This window comes from Natator depressus, chromosome 2 (assembly GCF_965152275.1).
Source record: "Natator depressus isolate rNatDep1 chromosome 2, rNatDep2.hap1, whole genome shotgun sequence".
Taxonomy (NCBI): Eukaryota; Metazoa; Chordata; order Testudines; family Cheloniidae; genus Natator; species Natator depressus.
The window spans coordinates 79,688,073-79,713,143 of NC_134235.1; the positions used below are offsets into that span (position 1 = coordinate 79,688,073).

General features: G+C 41.4%; 1 protein-coding gene across 1 annotated transcript in view; it reads right to left on the reverse strand.

The window, feature by feature from the left end:
• CABLES1 (Cdk5 and Abl enzyme substrate 1) overlaps positions 1-25,071 on the reverse strand; it is a 113,827-nt gene that overhangs the window by 46,045 nt on the left and 42,711 nt on the right. The window contains exons 2-3 of the mRNA XM_074944506.1: positions 9,386-9,457; positions 6,625-6,717 (exon numbers count right to left, since the gene is read on the reverse strand). Of these exons, the coding sequence (XP_074800607.1) occupies positions 6,625-6,717; positions 9,386-9,457 (165 nt within the window). The remainder of the gene's footprint in view (positions 1-6,624; positions 6,718-9,385; positions 9,458-25,071) is intronic.

Below are 25,071 nucleotides of genomic sequence, written 5' to 3' on the forward strand. Positions count from 1 at the left end.
TTGTTAACTCCAGTTAATGTGACAAGCTGCTTGGTAGTATATCTCTAAAAGGAGCAAATGGAATCAGAACTGCTGAGTCAGAGCTGCTTAAAGACACTCAGTGCATGCTTGTATGCTGTCTGGAAGTGTTCAGATGAGAATCACTGTAGCACAGCATTTTTAAGTGCTCAGGTTTACAGGGCAGGCGGTGACAACCCCTGACTGATCTGGATTGCACCCGGATTGTGACAGTAATTCTAGCCAGTAGGAAGTGCTAACGAGAAAGGTGCAGCCTAGTCCCAGCTGATCAAAGGAGTCAGACACCTTACTCTTTTCAGGATTCACAGCTGTGAACCCTCTCCTGGAGTTCGGCGCCTAACCCAGGTCAGCTCTTCCTCAAGAAAAACCAGAGAGACAGGCTCCCCACCTATTATATACAATAACCCAGGGGCAGGCCCTTAGTGTGAGGTGGGAGACCTGTTTTCAAATCCCTGCTCTGCCTGGTTTGAAATGCAAGCTGAACTTGGGTCTTCCAGATCTCAGGGAGAACCCTAACCATCGGACTATAGAGCCAGTCTTCTATGAGTATTTCATTATTGATACAAAGTGGAAGAGTTTCAACAGGAGAGAGGGAGACCAGCCCCAGAATAACCAATAACTGTGGGTTAGGGCACTCACCTGGGATATGGGAGACATGGGTTTAAGTTCCTGCCCCAAATCAGGCAAAGTGGAGATTTGAAAATTAGTCTCCTAATATGAGTGCCCTAACCACTGGGCTTCTGGGTATCCTGGTACAGCCACCCACCCACCACCTGCCTTCCTTAGCCATCTTTGTGTTGGTTAGGTGTGCTCCGAATCCATCTACTGGTTTGGGGCCTACAAGAGAGATAGGGCTTAGGTGTGAGCTGTGGTGTTGAGCAGCTGGGACGCACCAGGACTCAAGCAGCTGTGCACATGCCCACAGGCGGAAACTTGGGCACCACAGGGACTTTACCAGTGGAAACTTTAGGCATGCAGGTAATGTAGATGCCTACAGGGTTAGGGGGCAGCTGAGTGGGGGTTTTGAGGATCCCAGTGGTGCCTAAATGTTGGACTTAAATGCCTAAAATGGCAGTCAGGCACCTAAGTCCCTTTGTGAATCTAGCCCTTAGCCTCTCTGTACCTCAGTTCCCCATCTGTGAAACAGGAACAACAACGCTTCCCCACTGCATGGGCTGTTGTGAGGCTGAATACCATAGGTACTGACTGCGTGGGTGCTCCAGGGCTCAAGCACCCACGGAAAAAAAGAGTGGGTGCTCAGCACCCAGGAATCAGAGCTTGAGTATGGAATGTGATGAGTTCTGTGCTGCTAACAACTTCTGCCCTTGGGGCAGGGAGTTTGTTTATAAACAGAGAAAGGGTGATTAAGATAACAAAAGGCTTGTCATTGAACTAAATTAAGGATCCTTAGATGATCCTGAAAGCATTCCAAAAAAGAACGAGGAGTACTTTTGGCACCTTAGAGGCTAACAAATTTATTTGGGCATCAGCTTTCATGGGCTAAACCCACTTCATCAGATGCATGGAGTGGAAAATACAGTAGGAAGATATATTTATACAGAGAACATGAAAAAAAAAGTTTTTTTTCTCCTGCTGATAATAGCCCACCTTAACTGATAAGTCTCATTAGAGTTGGTATGGCAACCCCCATTTTTTCATGCTCTCTCTCTCTATATCTATCTATCTTCCTACTGTATTTTCCACTCTGATGAAGTGGGTTTAGTCCATGAAAGCTTATGCCCAAATAAATTTGTTAGTCTCTAAGGTACCACAAGTACTCCTTGTTCTTTTTGCTGATTCGGACTAACATGGCTACCACTCTGAAAGCATTCCCAGGCACTCCAGTTAAAAGACAGGAAACAAAGGGTAGGAATAAATGGTTCATTTTCAGAATGGAGAAAAGTAAATAGAGGGGCTTGTACTGGTTGGGATCAGTGCAGTTCAATACATTCATAAATGGTCTGCAAAAAGGGGTAAACAGTGAGGTGGCAAAGTTTGCAGATGATACAAAATTATTCAAGATACTTAAATCCAAAACAGACTGCAAAGAGTTACAGAGGGATCTCACAAACTGGGTGACTTGGCAACAAAATGGCAGATGAAATTCAATGATAAATGCAAAGTAATGCACATGGCAAAATATAATCGCAACTATACATATTCAAAAGGATCGTGCCTAAATTAGCTGTTACCCATCAAGAAAGAGATCTTGGAGTCATTTGCAATACTCTGGAAGCACTGTTTCCAGAGTACTGCAAATGCATAAGAATTCTTCTCACTGTGCCTGTATCATCCTGAACTGCTGAATGCTCATTCTGTGGCTTCAGAAGACCTAAAAATTATCTCCAGTCATTAATGGGGCAGATGCAACTGAATAATGTAGCTGTCTTTAATGTGCATCAAAATAATACCAGGGAACCTAGGTGTAAAAAAGATTGCTGACAGTTTAATCCAGAAAGCTACAGTGAGACATAACGTTTTTAAACTGGGACATTAGTGAAGACAATTTATAGGTGATTGCAAAGAACTTAATACACTGTAATTCATGATAATGTAATTATGTAGTTCATAACAACTGAATCATTATTAAAATAGTAAAGATACCAATGATAGACACATTCAATAACTAGAATATGAAAGAAGTGTATAAATATGCTGAAAATAGCCTCCCCCCAAAACTGACTGAGTGTCCCTCCCCCCGCCAACACACACCTCTTCAAAAGCATCCACTGGCAAAAACAAAAGTCAGCGCCTATGATGAATATATAACATAAAAGACTGTGAGGTGCTCAGATACTACAGTGCTGGAAGCCAGAGGAGTATGATACACCGACCGATCTGATTTTCAAAGGTGCTTTGTATTCAGAACTCCCATTAATTTCAACAAGAGTTGAAGGTGCTTAACATTTTTGGAAAATCAGGTCATTTCCTTGGATGCCTAAAGGTGGATTTAGCCCAACCTGAGGAACCCAGGTTTGAACATGTTGACTCAACATTTTATTTTTAACCAATATCTCTGTGATTATTTGTCTGTCTGATGTACAGCATTTCAAAATGCATGTATCTTCTGTTTACTGGTGTGCTCTCTAGACAAAGGGATCTTTAATATGATTATGGAAATACTCTGCAAAAAACAAAACTTACTGTTTTCTGAACAAGAAAAATATTCAGTTTTCTTATCAGACATGTTATTGGTGTATAAACTAAGATAAAATACTGCATGCATATTGTACAAACCCTTTAGCAATTGTTGGAAAAAATACAGGCTGACGTAGATTACTGCATGTGGACCAAATTTCACTCTTTCATAAGCGAGTTTTTAATGCAAAGTTTTTGTGCACACATAAGAGGGATACAAAATACATTTACATGCACACCACAGGTATGCAGGCACTTTTCTAATTTGTACATGTAACTATATCTTGCTGGAGTGCACTACTTTATGCATAAAATGACAGATGCAAGTTTGGAGGTTGCTTTTGTAAGTTTGACACTAACAATGAGCCTGCAAAACCAACTTTGTTATACAAAATAGTCTCTGCAACAAAAGCTAAGTTTAAAAGGAACTATAATCACACATAGCCAAATTCTGATATCTTTACTCATGTTGAGTAGCACTTTACATCATAAGTGGTCTTATTTCAGTGGCAGTAGTTGCAGAGAAATGTGTTACTCAGTGTGAGTAAAGCTATCAGACTCTTGCTGACAATGATCACACTAATCAGTGTTAAATTAGAATTTACATTTGTCTAGTCCTCCATGGGGCTAAATTACATGCTATAAGCCTAACTCTTTCCACGCATGTGTGCATGGTCCCATTGACTGCCATGGGAGCTGTGCATCCTACTCCTGAGGGCATTCTGCACTAAAAAATTAAAAATTCTACACCAACAAATTAAAAATTCTGCACACAATATTTTAAAATTCTGCAAATTTTATTTGTCAAATAAATGTGGAGGCTCCAGCATGGCATGGAGGAGCACAGGCCACTGGCTACACAAAGGGGGGAGATCACTCTGTAGCTTCCCCTGGGACATGGACTCAGCAGTGAGGCTGCACCCAACCCTGACACATTGCAAGGACCGGGCCTGCCCCAGAAACACCCCAGGGTCCTGCCCCTCTGTGCCAGGGGCACCATGTGTGGGCAGGCAGGCTCAGCCTGGCAGGATGCAAGTGTGGAGGGAATCCAGGTGTGGGTTGAGAGGGTTCTATGTGAGGCAATCTGGGTGCGGGAAGCTCTGTGGAGGATCTGGATGCGGGGTTTGGGGCGGGGGGTGGATCTGGAGGCATATTGGTTTGTTGGGGGGTTCTGGGTGCAACGACACTGGGACTCTGCAGGAGGGTCCAGGTGAAGGCGGTTTGGGCTCAGCGGGGGTGTGTGTCTGGGTGGGGATAGAGCTCAGCAGGGGAGTCTGGATGTGGGGGATTCAGTGGGAAGGTCCAGATGCTGGGTGAGTGGCGCTTAGTGGGGTGGGGATCCAGGTGCAGCTGGTTGGGGCTTGGTGAGGTGGGGAACCAGGTGTGGGTGACTTATTGGGATGGTCCAGGTGCAGGGGGAGTGGGGCTTGGCAGGTGGGGTTCTGGAGGGGGGTGAAGTTTGGCGGGAGGGTCTGGGTATGAGGGGTCTGGATGCATGGGGGTTTGGCGAATGGGGGAGCAGCTCCCCATACAGTGATCCCTCCCCCTGCAGCTGAGGAGCGATAGGTGCAGGAAGTGGGAGCGGGGAAGTGGAGTTTGCAGAGCTTCCTGAAGCCTGGGGAGAAATCTGGGGGATTGGGGGGTGGGTCTGACGTGGCCCCGGAATCTGTAAAGGGGCAGAGGAAGTCCAGTCTTCCCCAGCCCAGGTGGGACTAGCAGCTGAGCCCGGTGCAGGGTAGGAGCCACCAGCTGGGTATTCCCCAATCCCGTCCCCTGCCCCACAGTAATTTACTTCTCTGTCGGCTTCCCTGGGCACCCAAACATACTGCTGGGGAGGGTCGCATGACTGCTCTTGTGGCTTCCTTTTGCTTCCCCGTCAGAAAGCAATTCTTCTGTGGGGAAACAAAGAAATCTGCGGGGGATATGAATTCCGTGCGTGCGCAGAGATGCAGAATTCCCCCAGGAGTAGCATACACATGCAGGGTGGACTTAATGGTAAAGTTTAGTCTATTAGTTCCCCTCCCACATACAGATACTGATTTTTAGATTTTCAAGGAAGAGTCTGAGTGAAGCCATGAGGCACACATTCAGAAGCATATCTGTATGGCAAAACACATGGAAATTATATTTTTATCAATGGATAGGTTTAATCAGAGAGTGATTAATCTCCCATGTGGACTGGATGAAAAGTATTGGAATAAAGGTCCATGTTTTGCTAATGTGAAAGCCAGGATCATCTCTGTACATTTACCATATCCTCTTGTATTACCATCCCTACAGGAGTACAAAGGAGCATCTCACACAAGATATCCAGTACTCCCTGGAGTGTAGGGTGAGAATCTGACTAGTCATGGGGGTATGCAGCCTTAGCTCTGTCCCTCCCCATACCCGTGCTGGGATCTGGAATGGTGTGGGCGTGCATACATGCTGCGCCTTTACAAAGCAGCAGTGAGGGCTACTACTGAACACACTCCCCCAGTGTTCCTTTGAACAAAGTTCCAAGCATCTGCCATGTAAAGGGAGATTTCCTCGGGTTGCCTTTAACTCAACCACTCCAGGTGCTCCTATCCTACTGCACATCTCAAGTACAGGAGGCCCAATCTTGCCCTGAAGAGTAGACACAGAACTCATCATATTTATTGTTTAGTTCGACAGAGGCAATAACACTATATTTCACCCCCTTATCTGTATTCTCTTCTTTTGACAGAGCTATCTTTTTTTGCCTCTTCTTAGAGCTCTCTTTCTCTCTCTACTCACATTCCATTGTTCAATTCCCTTTGCTCTCCTCTCCAGAATTCCAATTCCACCATTTTCCTCCCCTGCAAAGTTAAACAACTCCCTTACTCCTGCAAAAGGATCTCCATCTCCTAGACTACCAATTCTCTTGATCTCTCTTTCTCTGGGAATCCTATGTCTCCAGCAATCTGGGGCCAGATCCTCAGCCCCATTTCCACAGAACTGCCTTAACAGGCCAGCTGGCTTTATGCCCCTTACTCCTGTAACTTGTTCTGGGGACCACTTTGGAAACCCCCCAATCCCTCCTGGCTTATATGTATCAAGCAGAGCTTAGGCGTACCCAAAGATCTGGCTCTAGTTTCAAAAATGGTTTTAAGGGACAGTTTTAACCAAATTCTGCTCAGTCCAACATGATGGTAAAACCTGGTTAGCTTTAAACTATTGAAAAAAGATAGTTTTAAAAGTACTTTCCTATTACACAACTCTTTTTGTAAAGTAGATCGGGTCTTAAAAATCCATTGACTAGCAATTCAATCGATTAGTAATTCACTTGAAGAAGCTAGTGCGCATCTTCATTTAGAGAGTAACTTTTTAATTTTAATGGGGTTTTATTGACTGTTACATAGTAATTTCTAAAGGTTAATTTTGCTGTGTAATGGTGCTGAATGTACTCTAACCTTCCTTGTGGCCCCGCCCCGAACTTCTGAACAGAACACTTTGCTTGTGCAGTACCTGCCGCTTCTGGTATCATGTTGCCGCATGTTCTTGATAAAATGAATCTTCTTAAAATTCTTTGGTCTGGGTGAACCTGACAGAGTCCGACATCTGAAAAATAAATCAATAAAAAAAATGTAGTCAGCTCCCTGCTGGACAGCTGAGAAGTCTCAACACAATGACAGGAAGGAAAGACCAGACAAATGATTCAAGTCACCCTGTTTTAGGAGTCAGCAGGAATGATGAAGACAATAAGTCTGGAAATGAGAAGGCTTAAAATTAAAAACATAAACTCCACAAAAACTCAGCAACATACAACTTCTCGGACTTTGCTGCGGTATGTTTGACACAGTTTTCTGGAATGATCAGTAATTAGAAATCTTTAGCTGAATTCTTGGAATGACTCAAGATGCAGTCTACACGCTTTCATTTTTGGGTCCTCCTCACCCATGTTAAAAGGCTTCTGTTAGAGTTAAAATTAAAAAAAGAGGGTGCAGCAATCGGTCATCTGCCTGTTACTGGAGTGATTCTCCTTTTCCCTTTGTTACAGAGGTCAGTTATTTCTGTGATAAGTTATAAAACATTTGAACAAATAGATAAAGTAATTGCTTAGGGGAAAAAATCTCAGAAGTTCTAAAAGCAATTTCCCCCCCCCCCCAACATTTTTTCTTAAAAATGGTAATTTTAAAGATAAAATGCAATAGGAGAAAAAATAAACCAGGACACTCCTTTATGGACTGAAACAGCAGTACATTCTGTCGATTTTTGTTTTAATTACCAGGTTATTTGATGTAGACTCTCACGCCCCTGAATGAATGCATTAAGGCCCAAATCGTAAATTGAGCAGCCAGGCTATGCACTGGGATGTTCCTCAGGAGTTAAGAAGAAAGGATCTTTCCCCGATGATGAAAGAGCAGCAGAACTATTCTGTAGCTGCAGGCTGGAGTTGCCTCCATGGTGCCTGTACCATCACACAAGGGAAAGAATGGCCATTGTATCCATGTATAAGTAGCAGATCCACCAGCCCTGCCTCCAGCTGACCCCGGTCTCAAATTCCAGCGTCGTGGAAACGTGCAGGGAGATCTGCTCCTCAGTGGGGAGGGAGACTAAACCTGTTTGAGATCCAGAAATCCTCCCTCTCTTTGCAATGGAATTGTGTTGGTTCCACTCCAGGAAGAGAGCTCCATGCCAATTGAGGCAGGAGAGTGGGATTTGCCCTAAGAGTTCTAACCTGAATACTGTTAGATGGCCTGTACATAAAGTATCTTGGAAAGCCAGCTACGGTGCATGTATGCTCAAGCATGGTAGTGGATTTTCCAGGATACGTGGGCAATGCCTGTCAAAACACATTAGAGGCTAGGATTGAACTTTCAACAAAAGTTTCATATGATTTTTAGTGGTGGAGTTAGTAGCCAAACCTACTGGCAGCCAAATACCCAGCACATCTGGAGATGAACTGCTGTGAGGTGCAGTGAATTTCTTGTAGATCCTTCTATTAGAGGGCCTGGTGGTGGGGGCTGGGGTGTTAGCTCTACACCTGCAGAACAGGCCAGAGGGCCCAGCCACACACTACACACCTTTGCAGGAGCTATATTGCTTCTCCACCTGCTCCCTGACAGCAGTTCCAGAGACACCCCGACCCCATGCCAACATCTCCCCTGACTCCCCACTGAAAGAGAAAATCCCCACTGTGGCAGGGATTCCATTGCAAAAGTAATACAGCCCTAGGTGATTTTGTGAATTAGCAAGTAAATAAACAAAATTCCACTTCACCAAATGCACTTTGTTTATTTCTTTTGCCAATTATGTTTCCATCTGAATCATTTATGAGACCACTTCATAAGGTGCTAGGAAGTGTCCTTTGTAAAAATAATTGTACTGGTAATAGGCCAACTTGCTATAGCCTCTACTATTAAATTTTTGCTGGGAGGTGGGGACAGACAGCTATTTTTTGTACATATTAGCAAAACATGGATAAGCAAGGTAATGTGGTAAATACCAATATATGCCATCTGAATTACTGGGTCCCAACGCTAAAGAGAACTTTAAAATTAAACTTTTGCCTCACTGAATAGCTGAACTAGAAGCTTAACTCTCTGCTTGGATCTCTTTGTATACTTTTAATTTTTAAACCTCCCGCTGCAGATTGCATCACTTTGGCCAACTGCCTAGTGACTAGTCGTACAATCACACGGCAGTCTCCAAAAAGAAGCCATCTCTTCTTGGCTGCAGGATTAACATGATGAGGCGGAGGATACAAAAGGGGTGGGAACAGACTCCTTAAGGGGAAAAGGCTAGTGTGCTGGATAATGAAAGAGCACAATTGAGCATTTTCACTTAAGAACAAGCAGTATCATAACCACCAACCTCCAAATAACAACAAAACCCCAAATACACATGCACAAATAAAATAAATAATAATTAAAAGAGAGAGAGTGACAAAAAGCTTAAATTCAATTTTGAAAAAATAAAGTGTCTGTTAAATAATGATGATTTCATCACCATTAAGGCTTTAATGAATCCTAGCACTGACAATCACAGCTCTAAGTGCCCTTCCATTCTCTACCCATCCAATTTATACGATCACTTCTTACTGTCTAAACCTGAGTCAGATTCTATCTACCACCTTGTTCTACAAAAAGGAGGATAAACAGTATGGACCAGATTCTGATACTCTTCGTCCTGGGTGTTTTACTCCCTGAGAAAGAGTAAGGGCGGCATAATCTGTTCCTATTATACATAACAGGCAAACAGACATACAGACAGTGTATAAAATCACCTCCGTAGTGGAGCATTTTCCTCGATGTCCTCCAAAGTCTCCAGAGACGAGCGCTGGGAGATCAACCGACGCCTGAGGAGAAAAGAAATAATCACCACTGATTAAATTAAAAAAAAATAAATCCTTGTTTCTTAAGGGCAACGTGCCACACTGTTGAATGACCTGAGCCACATGTTTTTATATTAGACTGGTTTCATTCTGTTCAGTCGTACTTATCTTGGAGATCCAAACTGATTCCTATCATAAACAAACCATTTCATAAAAGCTTTTCTATCAAAACAAAAATTGAATCTTTATGTTGCCAACCACTGAGTTCATGCCACAGTACTCTCCCCAGTTTATACCCAAACTTGCTTTTAGCTTTCCAGATTCCATTCTTCAATGGGTTTAAATACCTACAGAAGGACAGCATATCATTTATTTTGTTGAAGATAGTGTAGACCTATATCCATATCACTATGAACCAAAACTGACTTCCTATCATTCACATTGCTCTAAGGAATGCATTTCATTGTACTTCTCTTCACACTCCGCTCCCCTCCAAACGCTATTTTCCTCCAGTTTTCACATATATATGGGCAATTATTGTCCCCTGGTGTCTCACTGCTGTTGGGGGTGGATCTAAATATTTAGTTCAAAGATTGTAAAACTAGCAATAGTAGGTGCTAAATAGCAGTTTTAATGAGATTTATGACAGAATTAATGAGAGCTCATTTTTATTCTGATGTTAATTTTATGAGGTTCTATACGTAGCAAGGAGGTTCTCTTTGTTGAGCCAGACACCCCTTTGATGAAATGCAGCTGTCAAGGTTACATATGTTTATTTCCTTTACTCTCAGTTTTTTTATCTGTATTTTTATCATGAAAAGATTGAAATAAAGAAAAAAAAAATCATGGCCTAACACATAAGAGGACAGAATTTACTCTATAGCACAGACGAGGAGTGTTGTTTTTGTTAGAAGGAAAATAAGAGCAGGACAGGGAGTGCAGGGGAACTCCAATACTGCATTAAGGAGGGTGCTGCCGCACAGCCATCAAGTTACTAGGGCCAACGGGGCAGCGCTCTTCCCAAGCCTGCTGGATTGAGGTGCTGTGGAGAGGGTGCAGGAGTAGTGCAGGGATTGGTGTAATGTCAGTGGGAGGCATGTTTTGAATGAGGGACAGAAATGTGGGGAGCACCCACTGCACAGCTCTGCCCCTTCCTTTCCTCCCTACATTTCTCTGACCTCCCCTTTTCCCCTAGCACAGGGAAGAAGGGGATTCTGGGTACTTCCCCTGAACAGGGAGCTCCTAGTGGAGCTGCCATGGGGAGAAACTGTTGAAGGATGGGGGCAGTTGTGGAGGAGGGGTCAGGTGGCACCACTTCTCTTCTCTCCTAAGTCACTGAAGGGAAGGTGCCCAACTCTCCCCTGCCTTGCCCTTCCCCCCCCCTTCCCCCATGATGGTTCTGCTTCATCAGCACTTCTGAGCTCCCAGAGAATAAAGGTCCCTTTGAGGACAATCTCTTATTCATGAAGAGATCACTGAAAACCCAGTTTTTGGAAACCCCGTTCTTCATGAAAACTAGTCTTCCAACTGGGTTTTGAAAAAAAAAAAAACCATAGTGTTTGGATGATCCCTTACTCTAACAATAGTCATCTCCTAGGATACGCTGGCCCCTCAGTAGCTTTGCCAAAACACAGATCAAAGGGGTAAAGGTTGGCAAGGTGGCAGAGCCCACCACTTTGTACCTGCTAATCGGCACACCCTCTGCCCGACTCCAACACCCACAACATCCCTCCCCCCCCGCACTGCTCTGACCCTGCCCCCAATATCCTTATCTTTGAACCCCCCAAAATCTGAAAATATTATGAGTAGCTCATGAAGGCAGATACTGTGTATCAGGCAATCCCTTGATCAAATGACCTAGCGACTTGCTTTCCTTTGATCGTACTCCATCCCATTGTTCAGGAAATAGCTGAAGATCAAGAGTCATGATTACATTACTCTAACTGCTTACTGGAATCTTTCATCTTCTCTCTGTAATTAATGCTGACTTCCTTGACAATACTTTTCAATTAGAAGTAGAGTCTGCATGTGGATGTTAGAGCACTTTAAAATATTGCTCTGAAATTGGAAATTTTGGACATCCATAAGGAGACCCAGCAGAATGCAGGCGGAGAGCAAGGAACACGCACAACACACATCAGTGAAAGTTGACAGCTGAGCTGGAACTCAGTGCATGGATGCAGCTCAGGTTCAATGGCCAGAGCACATCACATTGAGCCAGCCAATTACTGTGACAATAGATTGACAGCAAATCATCTGTCTTGCGACAGATCACTAGTTTTGCTGCACATACACATTTTACTCTCTTAGGTTCATTGGTTGTGGGTTGACCCACGGTGTAGCAGTCACTCCGCCCTCAATAACTTTTAAAATATTGCTTCCCCAAAGGGGCAGTGGGTACTGTGCATTAGCTAAGACAAATGCCAAGTGGGTGAGGATCAGAACAAAAGCCTAAGCCCAAATGTGGGCGGGGGGGGGGGGGTAGGAGGGCGGTTCTAAGAACCAGGTGACTTTATAAATACATAATTTTTAGGAGATCTGTATTTAATGAATGCCTAGCTTAAATGACCCCAAATATGAACCACTAAACTTACCCTGCATCCCCTGAGCGACAGCAAGTTTCAAGACAATCTTGAGTACAGTTTTAGAGTACTTAGCCAGCCAATTACTGTAACAACACATGAAAACAAAATAAGGCACCAAAAAAGAAAAAAAAGAAGGGGGGGTAAGGAAAAAAAAATCTAGCTTTCGTGCAATGTCACAGTTGATATTAACCCTGGTGAGCCCATTCAAACGCTCCTGTCTCATAGTTGAACGGTGATAGTTCTTTATGTGCTTCAACACGTCAGACAGGTTATTATCCCTATCACTGAATCAAAACTCAAGCACGCAAGGTATAATATAACAGGCTGAGCTGAAGACAAAGGGATGACATATATATAGTAAATACAGACACAGATACAGACAGAGGCATAGTGTCCAAAAATTTCAAACATGTGTCCTCACTAAACTCACTGTACAAGATTGTCCCCACATATTTTCACCTTGAATCTGGGCCTATAGACTACAAAAGCCTATGATGATGGCCAAGCTCCCAAGTTAGGGCTCAACCAACCAACCAGTCACCTCTTTTAGATATCATATGAAGATAATAATGAGGAATTCCTACACATAAATAATTCCTTAGTCAACTAGATGTAAAACTATAAAGACACTAAAATGTAACAATTCTCTACCTTTCAACATGCACTTGATCCAGCACCAGCCACTAGTAGTGGTTTGTTTATATAATCAGCTGATCTGAAAGGACATGTTTATCAGGGTGTAATCCTGTGCCATCAGAACCGATATATTTTTATTAATATTTATGAACATTTTAAACTCTTTAATAAGATAAAATCTATATCAGTTAACAAAAAAAAAATTATGTCTTTTACCAAATCACATCTCTTATTTGCTTAAATTTGCAGCTCTAAGCTGAGAGTGTGTCTCACATTTTGGTCCGATAGGGATGCGCATAAAAACAAGTTGCGAAACTTATCAAATGCCAAAAAATTAACAAGTGTCTAAATTTGAGGCTCCCTTTGAACTTGAGGCCCAGGCCAAATGGCCCTCCTGGCCCCCCCTCTGAGAGGCCTTGTGTCAGATTGAGCCATGATTTAACGTCGTACCTTTAAACCCTACTCAAGACAAAGCCATAGACATGTCCATTTTCCTCCCATCGCTAGTCCTTTTTCACTTTGTGTTCTTGAGAATAAAAAGTTTGCAACTAAATTCTGTCCAGTGTGGAGGACTATTCCTAGTGCTTTACCCTACTTGTGCAAATAAGTAGCCTCTGCTCATACTTGTCCTGGAATGCAGCTCCCTGCTGTTCACAGTGCAGTGCATTTGTGTAATTTGCAGAGTAGTTTGAGAGATTAAAAGAAGTGAGCCAAACTATGAGCTACAGCAGTAACATTCCTTACATTTACAGCGGAATATTATGTATAACAAATGCTCAAGCAAAGAAATTCCAAGGATTATGGGTTCCCTAGCAGAATCTGAGCTTTCACTGAAAAAACATAGTCCATTTGGATGTGAAGGTAGCCTTGAGAAGATGTACTGCTTTGAGTTGTATCCAGACAGACTGAAACAATAGCATTGAGTGTGAATTTCCTCCAATTCATCAGGGGGACGTACTTTTGAAGCCTAATTATGATCACTTAAATGCCAACATGATAAGCCTTTTCACAACTGAATGTCATACTAGAAACAGCAACTAAGGAACAGGTTTCAGAGTAGCAGCCGTGTTAACCTGTATTCGCAAAAAGAAAAGGAGTACTTGTGGCACCTTAGAGACTAACCAATTTATTTGAGCATAAGCTTTCGTGAGCTACAGCTCACTTCATCACTTCATTATGCTCAAATAAATTGGTTAGTCTCTAAGGTGCCACAAGTACTCCTTTTCTTTCAACTAAGGAACGTTATCTTCTGTGAACGAACCCACATCTTGTGTTGCACAAACATTAAAAAAGGACTTTTTTAAAGGAATAAAGCTTTTGAAATGGTAAACTATAGAAATAATGCTGCAAATGGGGGCATTTGACTTTATTTGCATTTGACAAAGCCTTTCTAATCACCTGTACTTATTTTTTTTAATGTTGATTTCTAACATTAGAACTTTCTTCCTCTGAGTTCTCACACTTAGAGCTTATTTGTACAAACTAAAATGGTGCATTTTAAAACTTGTCAACTAAAGTGTTTTGGAGTCGACACACAAATGTTCATCAAAAATAATTTGTTTTCATTCACACATTGTCATTTTGGTGCAAGACTGCATGCGGAAACTTATTTTGGAATAAAAATGTTCTATTTCAAGAAAAAAAATTAATAGGACACTTATTCTGAAATAAGAATGATCAAACGCACACTTGCCTAAAATGACAACAGTGTGTGAATTAAACAGATTTAGTTATTTTGGTGCAAGTTTGTGTGTAAACCAGCCTTTAGTTAACATGGTTTAAAATTAGTATAGGTTCACCTCTGCTGGCTAACTCATGCTAAAATATGACTTGCCTTGTCTACACTTCTGTATTAAAATACATTAGTTAAAATGTTAAAGGGTTTCTTGACTAGGAAAATTGGTCGAGTTTAGTTCTGGTTTAGCTAACACATGCTAGCTAAGCCTGACCTAAACTCAGCCATTTTCTCTAGTGTAGATGCAAGGTAACACCTTCGCTCGATTTAGCTGGCCAAATTTCTCCCATAGTAATATGCTGCTGTGTAGATGGGGCCTAAGTAAATATTGCCATATGTAGCTGAGTGGACCATATTCTCTTGCCTGGAATTAAGGGTTTCATATCAATTTTTGAGGGAGGATAACTTCATAGTTCTGAAATCCAGACCTTGTTAAAATGTTGCTGCCCAGAATCCCATGTTAGCAGAAAGTGCCAATATCCAGCCTTTTGATTTTTGCCACATGGCAGCAATTTCCCTTAAACATGTATCTGAAAAAATCTTCTTGGCTACCTATTCCTTCTTAGCTCATTACATCAGCCTACAAATGACAAATATGGATTAAGAATGGGATAAATGATAGCTCTTAAAATGGAACTGTAAATGGGGAATCATCATCAAGTGGGTGTGTTTCCTGTGCAGTCCCACAGGGATCAGTTTTGGCCCTGAGCTATTTAACGTTTTTATCAATGACCTGGAAAAAAACATAAAATTATCACTGATAAAGTTTGCTGATGACACAAAAGTTGAGGGACTGAAAATATTGAAAAGGCAGGTCACTGATTCAGAATAATCTGGATCACTTGGTAGGCTAGGGGCAAGCAAACAGTATGCATTTTAATACAGCTAAATATAAACGTATACATCTAGGAACAAAGAATGTAGACCACGCTTACAGGATGGGAGACTATATCCTCAGAAACAGTGAGTCAGAAAAAGATTTGGGGATCATGGTGGATAATCAGCTGAACATGAACTCAGTGTGATGCTGTGGCCAAATGAGCTAATGCAATCATGGGATGCATAAATAAGGGAATCTCGAGTAGGAGCAGGGAGGTTATTTTACTTCTGTAGTTGGCACTGGTGTGACTGCTGCTGGAACACTGTGTCAAGTTCTGGTGGCCAAAGTTTATGAAGATGTTGATAAATTAGGGCTAGTCTACACTGGCAATGTAAAAGCTCAGCGCTCTTTAAAAAAACCACCTCCAGGAGGGGCGTAGCTATCAGCACTGGGAGTGCGGTGATTTTTCACTGGGGTGATTTTTCACCCCCTTGAGCAAGAAAGTTGCTGTGCTGTAAAGTGCCAGTATAGACAGGCCTTTAGGGAAGATTCAGAGAAGAGCCCCAAGAATGACGAAAGGATTAGAAAACGTGCTTGACTGTGATAGATTGTTAGATTGAGTTTGCTGAATCTATTTAAAGAGAAGGATAAGGGGTGACTTGATTTGTGTCTATATAGGGACAAATATTTAATAATGGGCTCTTCAATCTCACAGAGAAAGGTATAACACAATCCAATAGCAGGAAGTTGAAGCTAGACAAATTCAGACTGAAAATAAAGTGTAAATTTTTGACAGAAAGGGCAATTAGTTATTGGAACAATTTACCAAGGGTTGTGGTGGATTCTCCATCACTGACCATTTTTACATCAAGACTGGATGATTTTTTTAAATTATATGTTCTTAGGAATTATTTTGGGGGACGTTTTATGGACTCTGTTATATAGGAGGTCAGACTAGATCAGGGGTTCTCAAACTTGCACTGTGACCCCCTTCTGACAACAAAAATTACTACATAACCCGAGGAGGGGGGACTGAAACCTAAGCCCACCCAACCCCCACTGGCCTGGGGGATGGGGGGACAAAGCCCAAGGGCTTTAGCCCCAGGTGGGGGGCCTGTAACCTGAGCCCTACCGTCCAGGGCTGAAGCCCTGGGGCTTCGGCTTTGGTCCCAGGCAGTGGGGCTCAGGCTTCAGCCACAGCAAGTCTAAGCCACCCACAGTTTGAGTACCACTGGACTAGATGATCAGAGTGGTCCCTTCTGGCTTTGGAATCTATAAATCTATGAGCATACTAAATCTGGGCAAGACACTAAAAAGTTGTTTGGTTGGCCAATGTTTTAAATTGTCATTTTTAAAGGAGCTCATGGCCCCATTTGCACTTCGGATTAATCAGTGACCAGCTGCCTGATTCCACATAACAATGTTTAAACCAAAAATATCTTGTCTGTTGTTCCCCACGCAAAACATGACTGGTCCTTAAAAAAAAAATAGGAGTTATTAAGTATATTGTTCAATAACTAAAACAAATACAAATACGTAAATGAAGGGAGTAAATCAGTTACAAAAAAAAGCCATATTCTGCTCACAACTCTCAATAAAGTCAACTTCTCACTCTACTTGACAATGCCAATGTGAGTACATTGCAAGAATGGATTCATTAAACAATTTACCATTCTCAGAAAAATAGCTGAGTAGTCAATTGCTGCAATACACACAGATCAATTACATCAATCAGATGTACAAGTAAACCTTAAGAAGCAACAGCAGAGATGCCATTGAGCCATGAAGTTCACATCTGAACTACGAGATAAGAATGGCAGTGTTGCTCGAAAGAAGAAAAATCCCACTCTCTTGGTTTCTAGACCACACTCACTATGGGTGTGATCCTAAACCTGCTGAAGTTAATGGTGCAGCTCTCATTGACTTCAAAGGAGCATCATCATGCATTAGGGATTTTTTTTTAAAACAGGTATCAGAGGGGCTTACAAAAAGGTGCTGGTGCAGGTACAGCTCCTCCAGAATCCATGATTAAAGCATCTTAAACCAAACCAATAGCTATATATGAACTGGAAAAAAGAGGCCGGACTTTGTATGAACAAATATGTATATAATTTGTTATTCATAAAATTATCCTTGTCTGGGGTGTTCACTGCTACTGAAATACCACGATAGGTACAACAGCCATAGACAAGCTGCAGGTATTCTAATAAGCAAGTGTTCAAATGATTAACAATGATGAAAAATGGTCAAGAGTCAAGAAATCATGTCAATTTGAGATTGTCATAGTTCAGGTGTCCAATGTGTTCATCTCATTTCTGTAGTGACCAGCACCAATATGAGAAAACAAGTGCCAGAGAAGCAGCAGGGTTGGACTGTCAGAGCTGTTAACTGTTTATACCAGAGTTTAAAATATTGTATCTTGGGACTATTAGAGGGACCAGAATTGCCCAATTTCCTGGGAGACATGGCAGGTTTGATTTAAATGTACTCTCTGCTGCGAGGACTCAAAAAGTCATTGAAGAGGAGTTCTCAATTAAAGAAGGCTGACTTGGACATTACACCATTAGCTCCTAGGATTTTGAAGAATGGAAGAAGAGCCATTAAACGACACTATCAACATGTAAGGATGTTTCACAAAATCCAGGTATCCGCATCATTATATAATAGAAGGTAGTTTTTGGTCTCTGCTCATCTAACATTACAGAAAGAGAAATATAGGAAAACAAATCCTGAATAAGCTTCTGAAAAAAAAGGAGAATTGTCCAGAGGCACCCAAAGTGATAGGAAGGAACAGGACAGGCTGATGCAAGAGCTGTAATTAATCATATGTAATAAAAACTACAAAGAGCTGCCTAGTAACCCATAAAGCCTGGAAAGAAATCCAACGCATGATTCAGATCTTTAAAACTGTTTAGTAGTTTTCGAATGCAGCTGCAGTTGAGCGCTTAAAAAAAACCCCAAAGAACATTCAGCGTATTTTGAAAATTACATCAATTGTTTTGTTAATCAAGAAACAGTAATTCAAACCACAGAATACAAAAAAGGATGCTTTGAAAGATAACTCAGCTTAATATCTACCTCTGTGCAGGATGAAGTTATGGTTTGGAACATGACTTTTTGCACAGGACATTAAGGAGGTCTCATTGATATTTTGATTCAAGAGAAAGCAGTTATCAGACTGTGGTGATGAATGCCCAACACTGACTCAACAACCTGTTCCTGTTGAGGCATGCATTGCGAAACTAGATTAGCCTAACTGTCTGTAGACTAAAGTCTGGAGATGATTTCAACAGTGCCATTTTTCCTGTTTGCTCTCCCTCATCTCCTCCAGGGCAAGTTTTTGAGACTTTCCAGTTTAAAAGAAGAGGGTGGGAAACAGCTTAAACAGAACTAACCTCAGCCCCCAGTTACAAGAATGGTTCTCCCAGTTGGGACCTTCCCAAACATTCTCCGTGCTTGAACCTGCCTCCTCACCTACTTTGCAATCCAAACCATTTTCTCCTTCTCTAGCCCTCATCCTCTCCCAGTGCTGAACGTCTAAACACAAGCTTTGAAGTAGCTCACAAAATTCTACCATAGTAACCCATAATACACTGGACCCATTCTGTACAGTATGTGAGCATACTAAACACATACATATTAAACAATAAAGATTTTGATAAATGGAGGGAAGACCTAGTAGAATTATATACACACACAAGCACTCTGTCTAGAAAACTGTACCACAAGTCCCTCCAATTAACCAGAATAATCTGTGTCTGATAGATGGATCAGAGGCTGTGTCTACACTACGGAGACTATATGGGCATAGCCCTGTAGTGTAGACTCAGCCTACAGAGACAGATGTGGGTTTTCTGTCGGTGTATGCACACCACCTCCCTGAATGAAGTTAGTTATGTTGACAGAAGCACTCTTTTGTCAACATAGCTGTGCCTACTGTGGGGGTTTGGTTGGCATAGGTATTCTCAGTCAGGGGTGTGATTTCTTTTTCCACATAGAAGTAGCTATGTCAGCCTAATTTAAGGGTAGATCAACCATGATTCTTCTTGAACTTGCACCCATGTAAATCACGAGTAACTCCACTGAAGTCAGTGAAAGCAGCCTCTGTTTATTACACACACACAGTACATAAATGGTTCTGGTAAACTGAAGGGAGATACGGTAGAATTGTGTGAGGATGCTCAAAACAGTACTGGCCTCTTCTGCTCATCAGTTCAGCCTCAGACTTGTTGAAAGAAGTGTGGTTCTGGGTCCAAGTGGGATTTACAAACAAAACAAACACAAACACAAAAACAGTGTGTTTGAAGCGGGAGGAAGTTTCTCACTAGGTAAGATGGGGTCCTGCAGCTCTGATGGAAGGGATACCCAAAATGTTGGGGTCTGGGGCCTAGTTTGTCTTTATCTTCCCTAGCCGCTGCGTGAAGCCTATTGTTTTTTCTCTGCAGGCAGTAGCCTCTGTTACCCATCCTCCTACTGCTGACCATGACCCAACTGTAACGAGACATATGACAGTACTCGTTAGGAATAGGGTTTCAGTACAAGAAGTTAGAGCTTCAAAAAATATCCCTCAGCCTCCTAAAATGTATATAACACATTACATACAGTTGGTCATTTATTCAGCCAAAAGAATTTTTGATTCACTTCTACAAATTATTTTATTTTACTGTCTGTTGAATAATTTAAACAGGACTGTAAGAAGGCAGTACTACTGGAGCACTTTCCTCTTGCATGTTGCAACAGGACATGCCTGCCTCAGTTTCCCTGCTTCAGAGTCCCCAGAAATAGTCCGTTAAGTCTTTCTGAATATCTCTCTCACTCACTTGTAGGGTTAATTTATTACAAAAGTCCTGTGTATATAAATCATAACAAATCCCCCACGATCATAGACCAGAATTACCCAGCATTGTCCAGACAGTACGTGCAACATGTCAAGTACAGCCCCAGCTACTCTCATCACACCCCCACTCTCCAGTACAGCTCCAAGAACTCTTGCCATGCCCCACTTCCAGACTTTAGCTCTCTAGCTCAGAGAGCCAGCAGGCATCTCCCTCAGCGGCTCTCACCCTTCAGCCCTCTCGAGCTTTCTCTGGCCATGGTTCTCTGGCTCAGGAAGATCAGGAGGCCAGCCCCACCCCTGGCCTCCTAGCCCCAAACCCTTTCCAGCCTCCGAGCGCTGGCTCTGGTTCAGGAAGGTCAGTAGGACAGCCCTTCTACTGGCTCCCTGATAATTCCTCCTTCTTTCCAGTGAGGGCCTGCAGAAAGCTTTCTACTCACTGCAGCTTTCCCTGGAGACCCTCTCCAGTCTCTTGATGCCCAGACAGCTCTCACCTGCCCTTTTCCTGACTGAATCTCCTTGACTCACTGGGTCTCTCCAGCACACTAGTCTCCTCTTCCCTCAGATCCTCCCTTCCCATATCCAGGATACTGCCCTGCCCTCTTAATTGGCCAAAGTGGGGCACCTGTTCTGGCACAGGGGGTGCTGGACCTGCTTCTTTTACTGGAGCTGGCCAGCCACCCTGTGACAGGGACTAAATAAAAAAAAAACACTGTTTTTTGTACCCTTTGCTAGTTTTTCAGGAACTATTGGGCAAGGCTTATGTACAAAGATACATTTTCAATAGCTCAGGACATTAACGTGGCTATCTTTTTCAGAACAGCCATTACTACAATACATGCAGCATCTTATAAGAAGACATCATTGAGCAGACATCAAAGACATTCAAAGCTAGCAAAAGGAGCAAAATAATATGATAAATCATTTGTCCTATAAACACCATTGCTAGTTCCAAAACAATAGCTTTGTAAAGGGTATACAAATCCTTCATCTTTATTTCCTCTTTATATGGTCCATGTTTTACTAGAATAGCCTTTCTCTGTGCAAAATCAAACCGATTTTCCCTGTGCCATCTCTGCTTGTTAATCCTTATCTGTTGTACTAGGATGAGAATTTATGTCTATTCAGCAGTTGCACTGTAACCTAAGAGCCAGATTCTGAGAACCGCTTCTCAGAACAGCAGCTGAACTGAAATCAGTGGAACTATTTGTTTAAGAAAGAGTTTGTAGGATTGGGTTCTAAGACACCAAAGTAGGTAAAGGCAACTCTGAATGATTACGCTTCTGCCAAAGTTAAATACATTCATGGCAGAATAGAATTAAGAGTTAAGGTTACATGTAACAGAAATTGAGATGTTAATGTAAGGAAATAAACAGTTAAGAAAGCCAAACAACCTTAACTCTGTCCTGTAGTAATGCCTAACTTTATGATTAGGGAATTTTAGTGTTTGTGGTCCAGATTAATTGAAACTGATTTGACAAAACACATTAAAAACAATTTGCATGCTCCTTTACTATGGGATAGAGTTAGAGTTTTTGGGTACCCTTCTTGAGCATTTCCATTTCGTAATAGATTTCTTTAAAGTGTACCCCTAATTCTGAATTCCCTGGTTTGGGAAAAATGAATAAATCCCTGTAACGTTTTTTATCCTTAAATTACTGACACAGTCTCTCACTTTTAAGTCCATCTTAATGTAGCTTTTTTGTCTTGGAATTTTTGTGTTTTTAAAAAAAATATATTAAAATTTTCATACATGAACACTAAAAGAGAGACCCAAAAAGAATTCTTCCAAGTGATATTTCTAATGATATGAAGATATGTAGTTATAACCTTCAACCACTTTTAAGTAGGCATATTCACCAGTATACCCGAGCAGAGGAAAGCAGCGAGAGCACATGTGCAAGGCAGACTGGGTTTACAGCTGTTCTACATCATCAGAGCAGCACAGATCAGAGGATACTGGAAAATTTGGCCTTAAAATACAATTGATATTGCTTTGAAGGGCCATGTTAGGTCTGACACAATGTAAAATGGGGACAGGGGGAGCCAAGTGCCAAAGGCCCAATGTCTATGTACTTTGATGGCAACCCCTGCATCAGTCTTCCTTGACAGTGCTACCTTGGTGTGCTGTGTACCTAAGACAGCAGAGCCATGGGGAGCACTTCTTGCACTGATGCCCAAATATAGCATGCAGTCATGAAACCCCAGCAGTGACAACTGGGCCAAGTAGTCTACCACTGAGAACTCTTGATACATGTTTGGTCTTCCTTATACCAGTTGTTACAACCAACAGAACTGTTGCATGCAAATTAGCTAAAGAGGAAGGGAGATAATTGCTTGAGTTACCAGCAATGTACTATTTAAGAGTTACCTGAGTTGTTGACCTGACCCAGTCTGTCACCTATGTAATACCAAAAAAAAAAATTAGATAAAACTATGATTCATAGCTTAATTACAACCTAATTCCTTCAAGTATAGCCTATGCGCAAGACTTCAATTAATGTTAAGTACATGGAAAGTTTGAAGACCCTCAGTTATTCTATAGTTATGATCACTTGGAAAAACAGAAACGACTGACATGGATGCTAAATTTCTTAAATAATTAATTAAAATTGATTTAAAAAAAAAAAAAACTAATTTAAGCCAATACAGATTTACTTGTAAATGCTCAGAAAAATAATTCTTTACTCAAAGAGTAAGTGCTGTAAATTTGGAGAGCATATGCTGTATTTTTCAAACAAAATGAAGAGGTTGAAAGGGAAAATTCTGTTTTACTTGTGAATTTCATTCTAGGACTCTCCATGTCACGCAGCCTTCACATGGAGCGTTCCTCATCTCCATGATAAATGGTGGCAGATCAGATCTTTTCTCTAAGCTCTGGTTTAGGACTGAAGAACTCTCCAGAAAGATAGCTTCAAAAGCTCAAGAATACTAACTACATACCAATTTAAAAGTGCTATTCAAGTCAAACAATTTGTAGCAGAGCTTTGACATGAAATTTTGGGATTTCTTAGAGAAACACTCTCTTCCACACCTATCAACAAGACCCTTCATAGCATCAGAAGATAGTCCATCTCCTACACTTTGGAATAACAGAACTAGTTCCAGGGAGAGACAGATATTTTTGAAAGGGCCCAAGAGCCTTTGTAGTATAAAGATTAAAAAAGCCAAACAACACACTTTAGATCTCAGGTCTCTCAACAAATTCAAAAGGGGATCAATATTCCAGGTGGAAATACTGAAATCCACGCCATTACAGCATTATCTTTCCAGAACATCAGAATATGAGAATAAATCTTCTGAAGCCCTCCTGAATCAGGGAGAGTCACTCATAGATTCAAAGGCCAGAATGGACCACTATATAACACACGCCACAAAACTTCCACAAAATAATTCCTAGAGCAGATCTTTTAGAAAAACATCCAAATCTTGATTTAAAAATTACTAGTGATGAAGAATCCAGCACAACCTTGGTAAATTGTTCCAACGGTTAATTTCTCTCCCTGTTAAGAATGTATACCTCATTTCCAGTCTGAATTTATACAGCTTCAGCTTCTAGCCCTTGGATCATGGTATACCTTTCTCGGATAGATTAAAGAGCCCATTATTAAAGATTTGTTCCCCATGTAGATACTTAAAGACAAGAATCAAGTCATCCCTTAACCTTCTCTTTGTTAAGATGAACAGATAGACTCAAAGAGCTCAATCACTATAAGGCATGTTTTCTAATCATTCTCGGGACTCTTCTCTGATCCCTCTCCAATTTATCAACATCCTTCTTGAACTGTGGGCATCACAACTGGATGCAGCATTCTAGGAGCAGTTGCCCCAGTGCCAAGTACAGTGGTAAAATAACCTCTTTATTCCTACTTGAGTTTCTCCTGTTTATGCATCCCCAGATGACATTAGCTCTTTTGGAAACATAAGACTGGGAGGTCACGTTCAACTGATTATCTACCATGACCTCCAAATCTTTTTTTAGAGTCACTGCTTTCCAGTAGAGTCCCCCATCCTGGAAGTATGGCCTACATTCTTTGTTCCCAGATGTACACATTTACCCATATGAAAATGCACATTGTTTGCTTGTGTTCAGTTTACCAAATTGCTTTGAAGCAGTGACTATTCCTCTTTATTATTTAAATTATTATTAAATAACCCCCCAACTTTTATGTCATCTGCAAATTTTATCAGTGATGATTTTATGTTTTCTTCCAGGTCATTGATAAAAACCATCAAATAGCATAAGGCCAAGAACCAATCCCTGCCGGAACTCACTGGAAATAGACCCACTCGATGATGATTCCACATTTACTGTTACATTTACAGTTACATTTTGAGATCTATCAGTTAGTCAGTTTTTAATCCATTTAACGTGTGTCATACTACTTTTATAGCGTTCTAGTATTTTAATCAGAATCTTATGTGGTATCAAATCTAATGCCTTACAAAAGGTCGAAGTATATTATGTCCAACACTACTGCCTGTATCAACCCAAACTTGTAGTCTCATCAAAAAAATTATTAAGTTAGTTTGACAGGATCTATTTTCCATAAATACTTGTTGATTTGCATTAACTATATTATCCTCCTTTAATTCTTTATTAATCAAATCCTTTATCAGTCATTCCATTATCATGCCTAGGTTCGATGTCAGGCTGACAGGCTTATAATTACTTGGGTCATCCTATTTACCTTTTTTAAAAACCTGCACAACATTAGCTTTCTTCCAGTTTTCTGGAACTTTCCCAGTGCTCCAAAACTTATTGAAAATCAACAATAATGGCCAAATGAGCACCAGAGCCAGCTCTTTTAAATCTCTTGGATGCAAGTTCTCTGGACCTGCTGATTTGACAATGTCTAACTTCAGTAGCTTCTGTTTAACATCCTCCAGCGATACTAGTGGAATGGAAAGAGTATAATCATCACTATATGATGAGACTATATAATATGTTTTCCCCAAATACAGAACAGAAATACTTATTGAACATGTCTTCCTTTTCTGCATTATCATTAATAATTCTAGTAATGG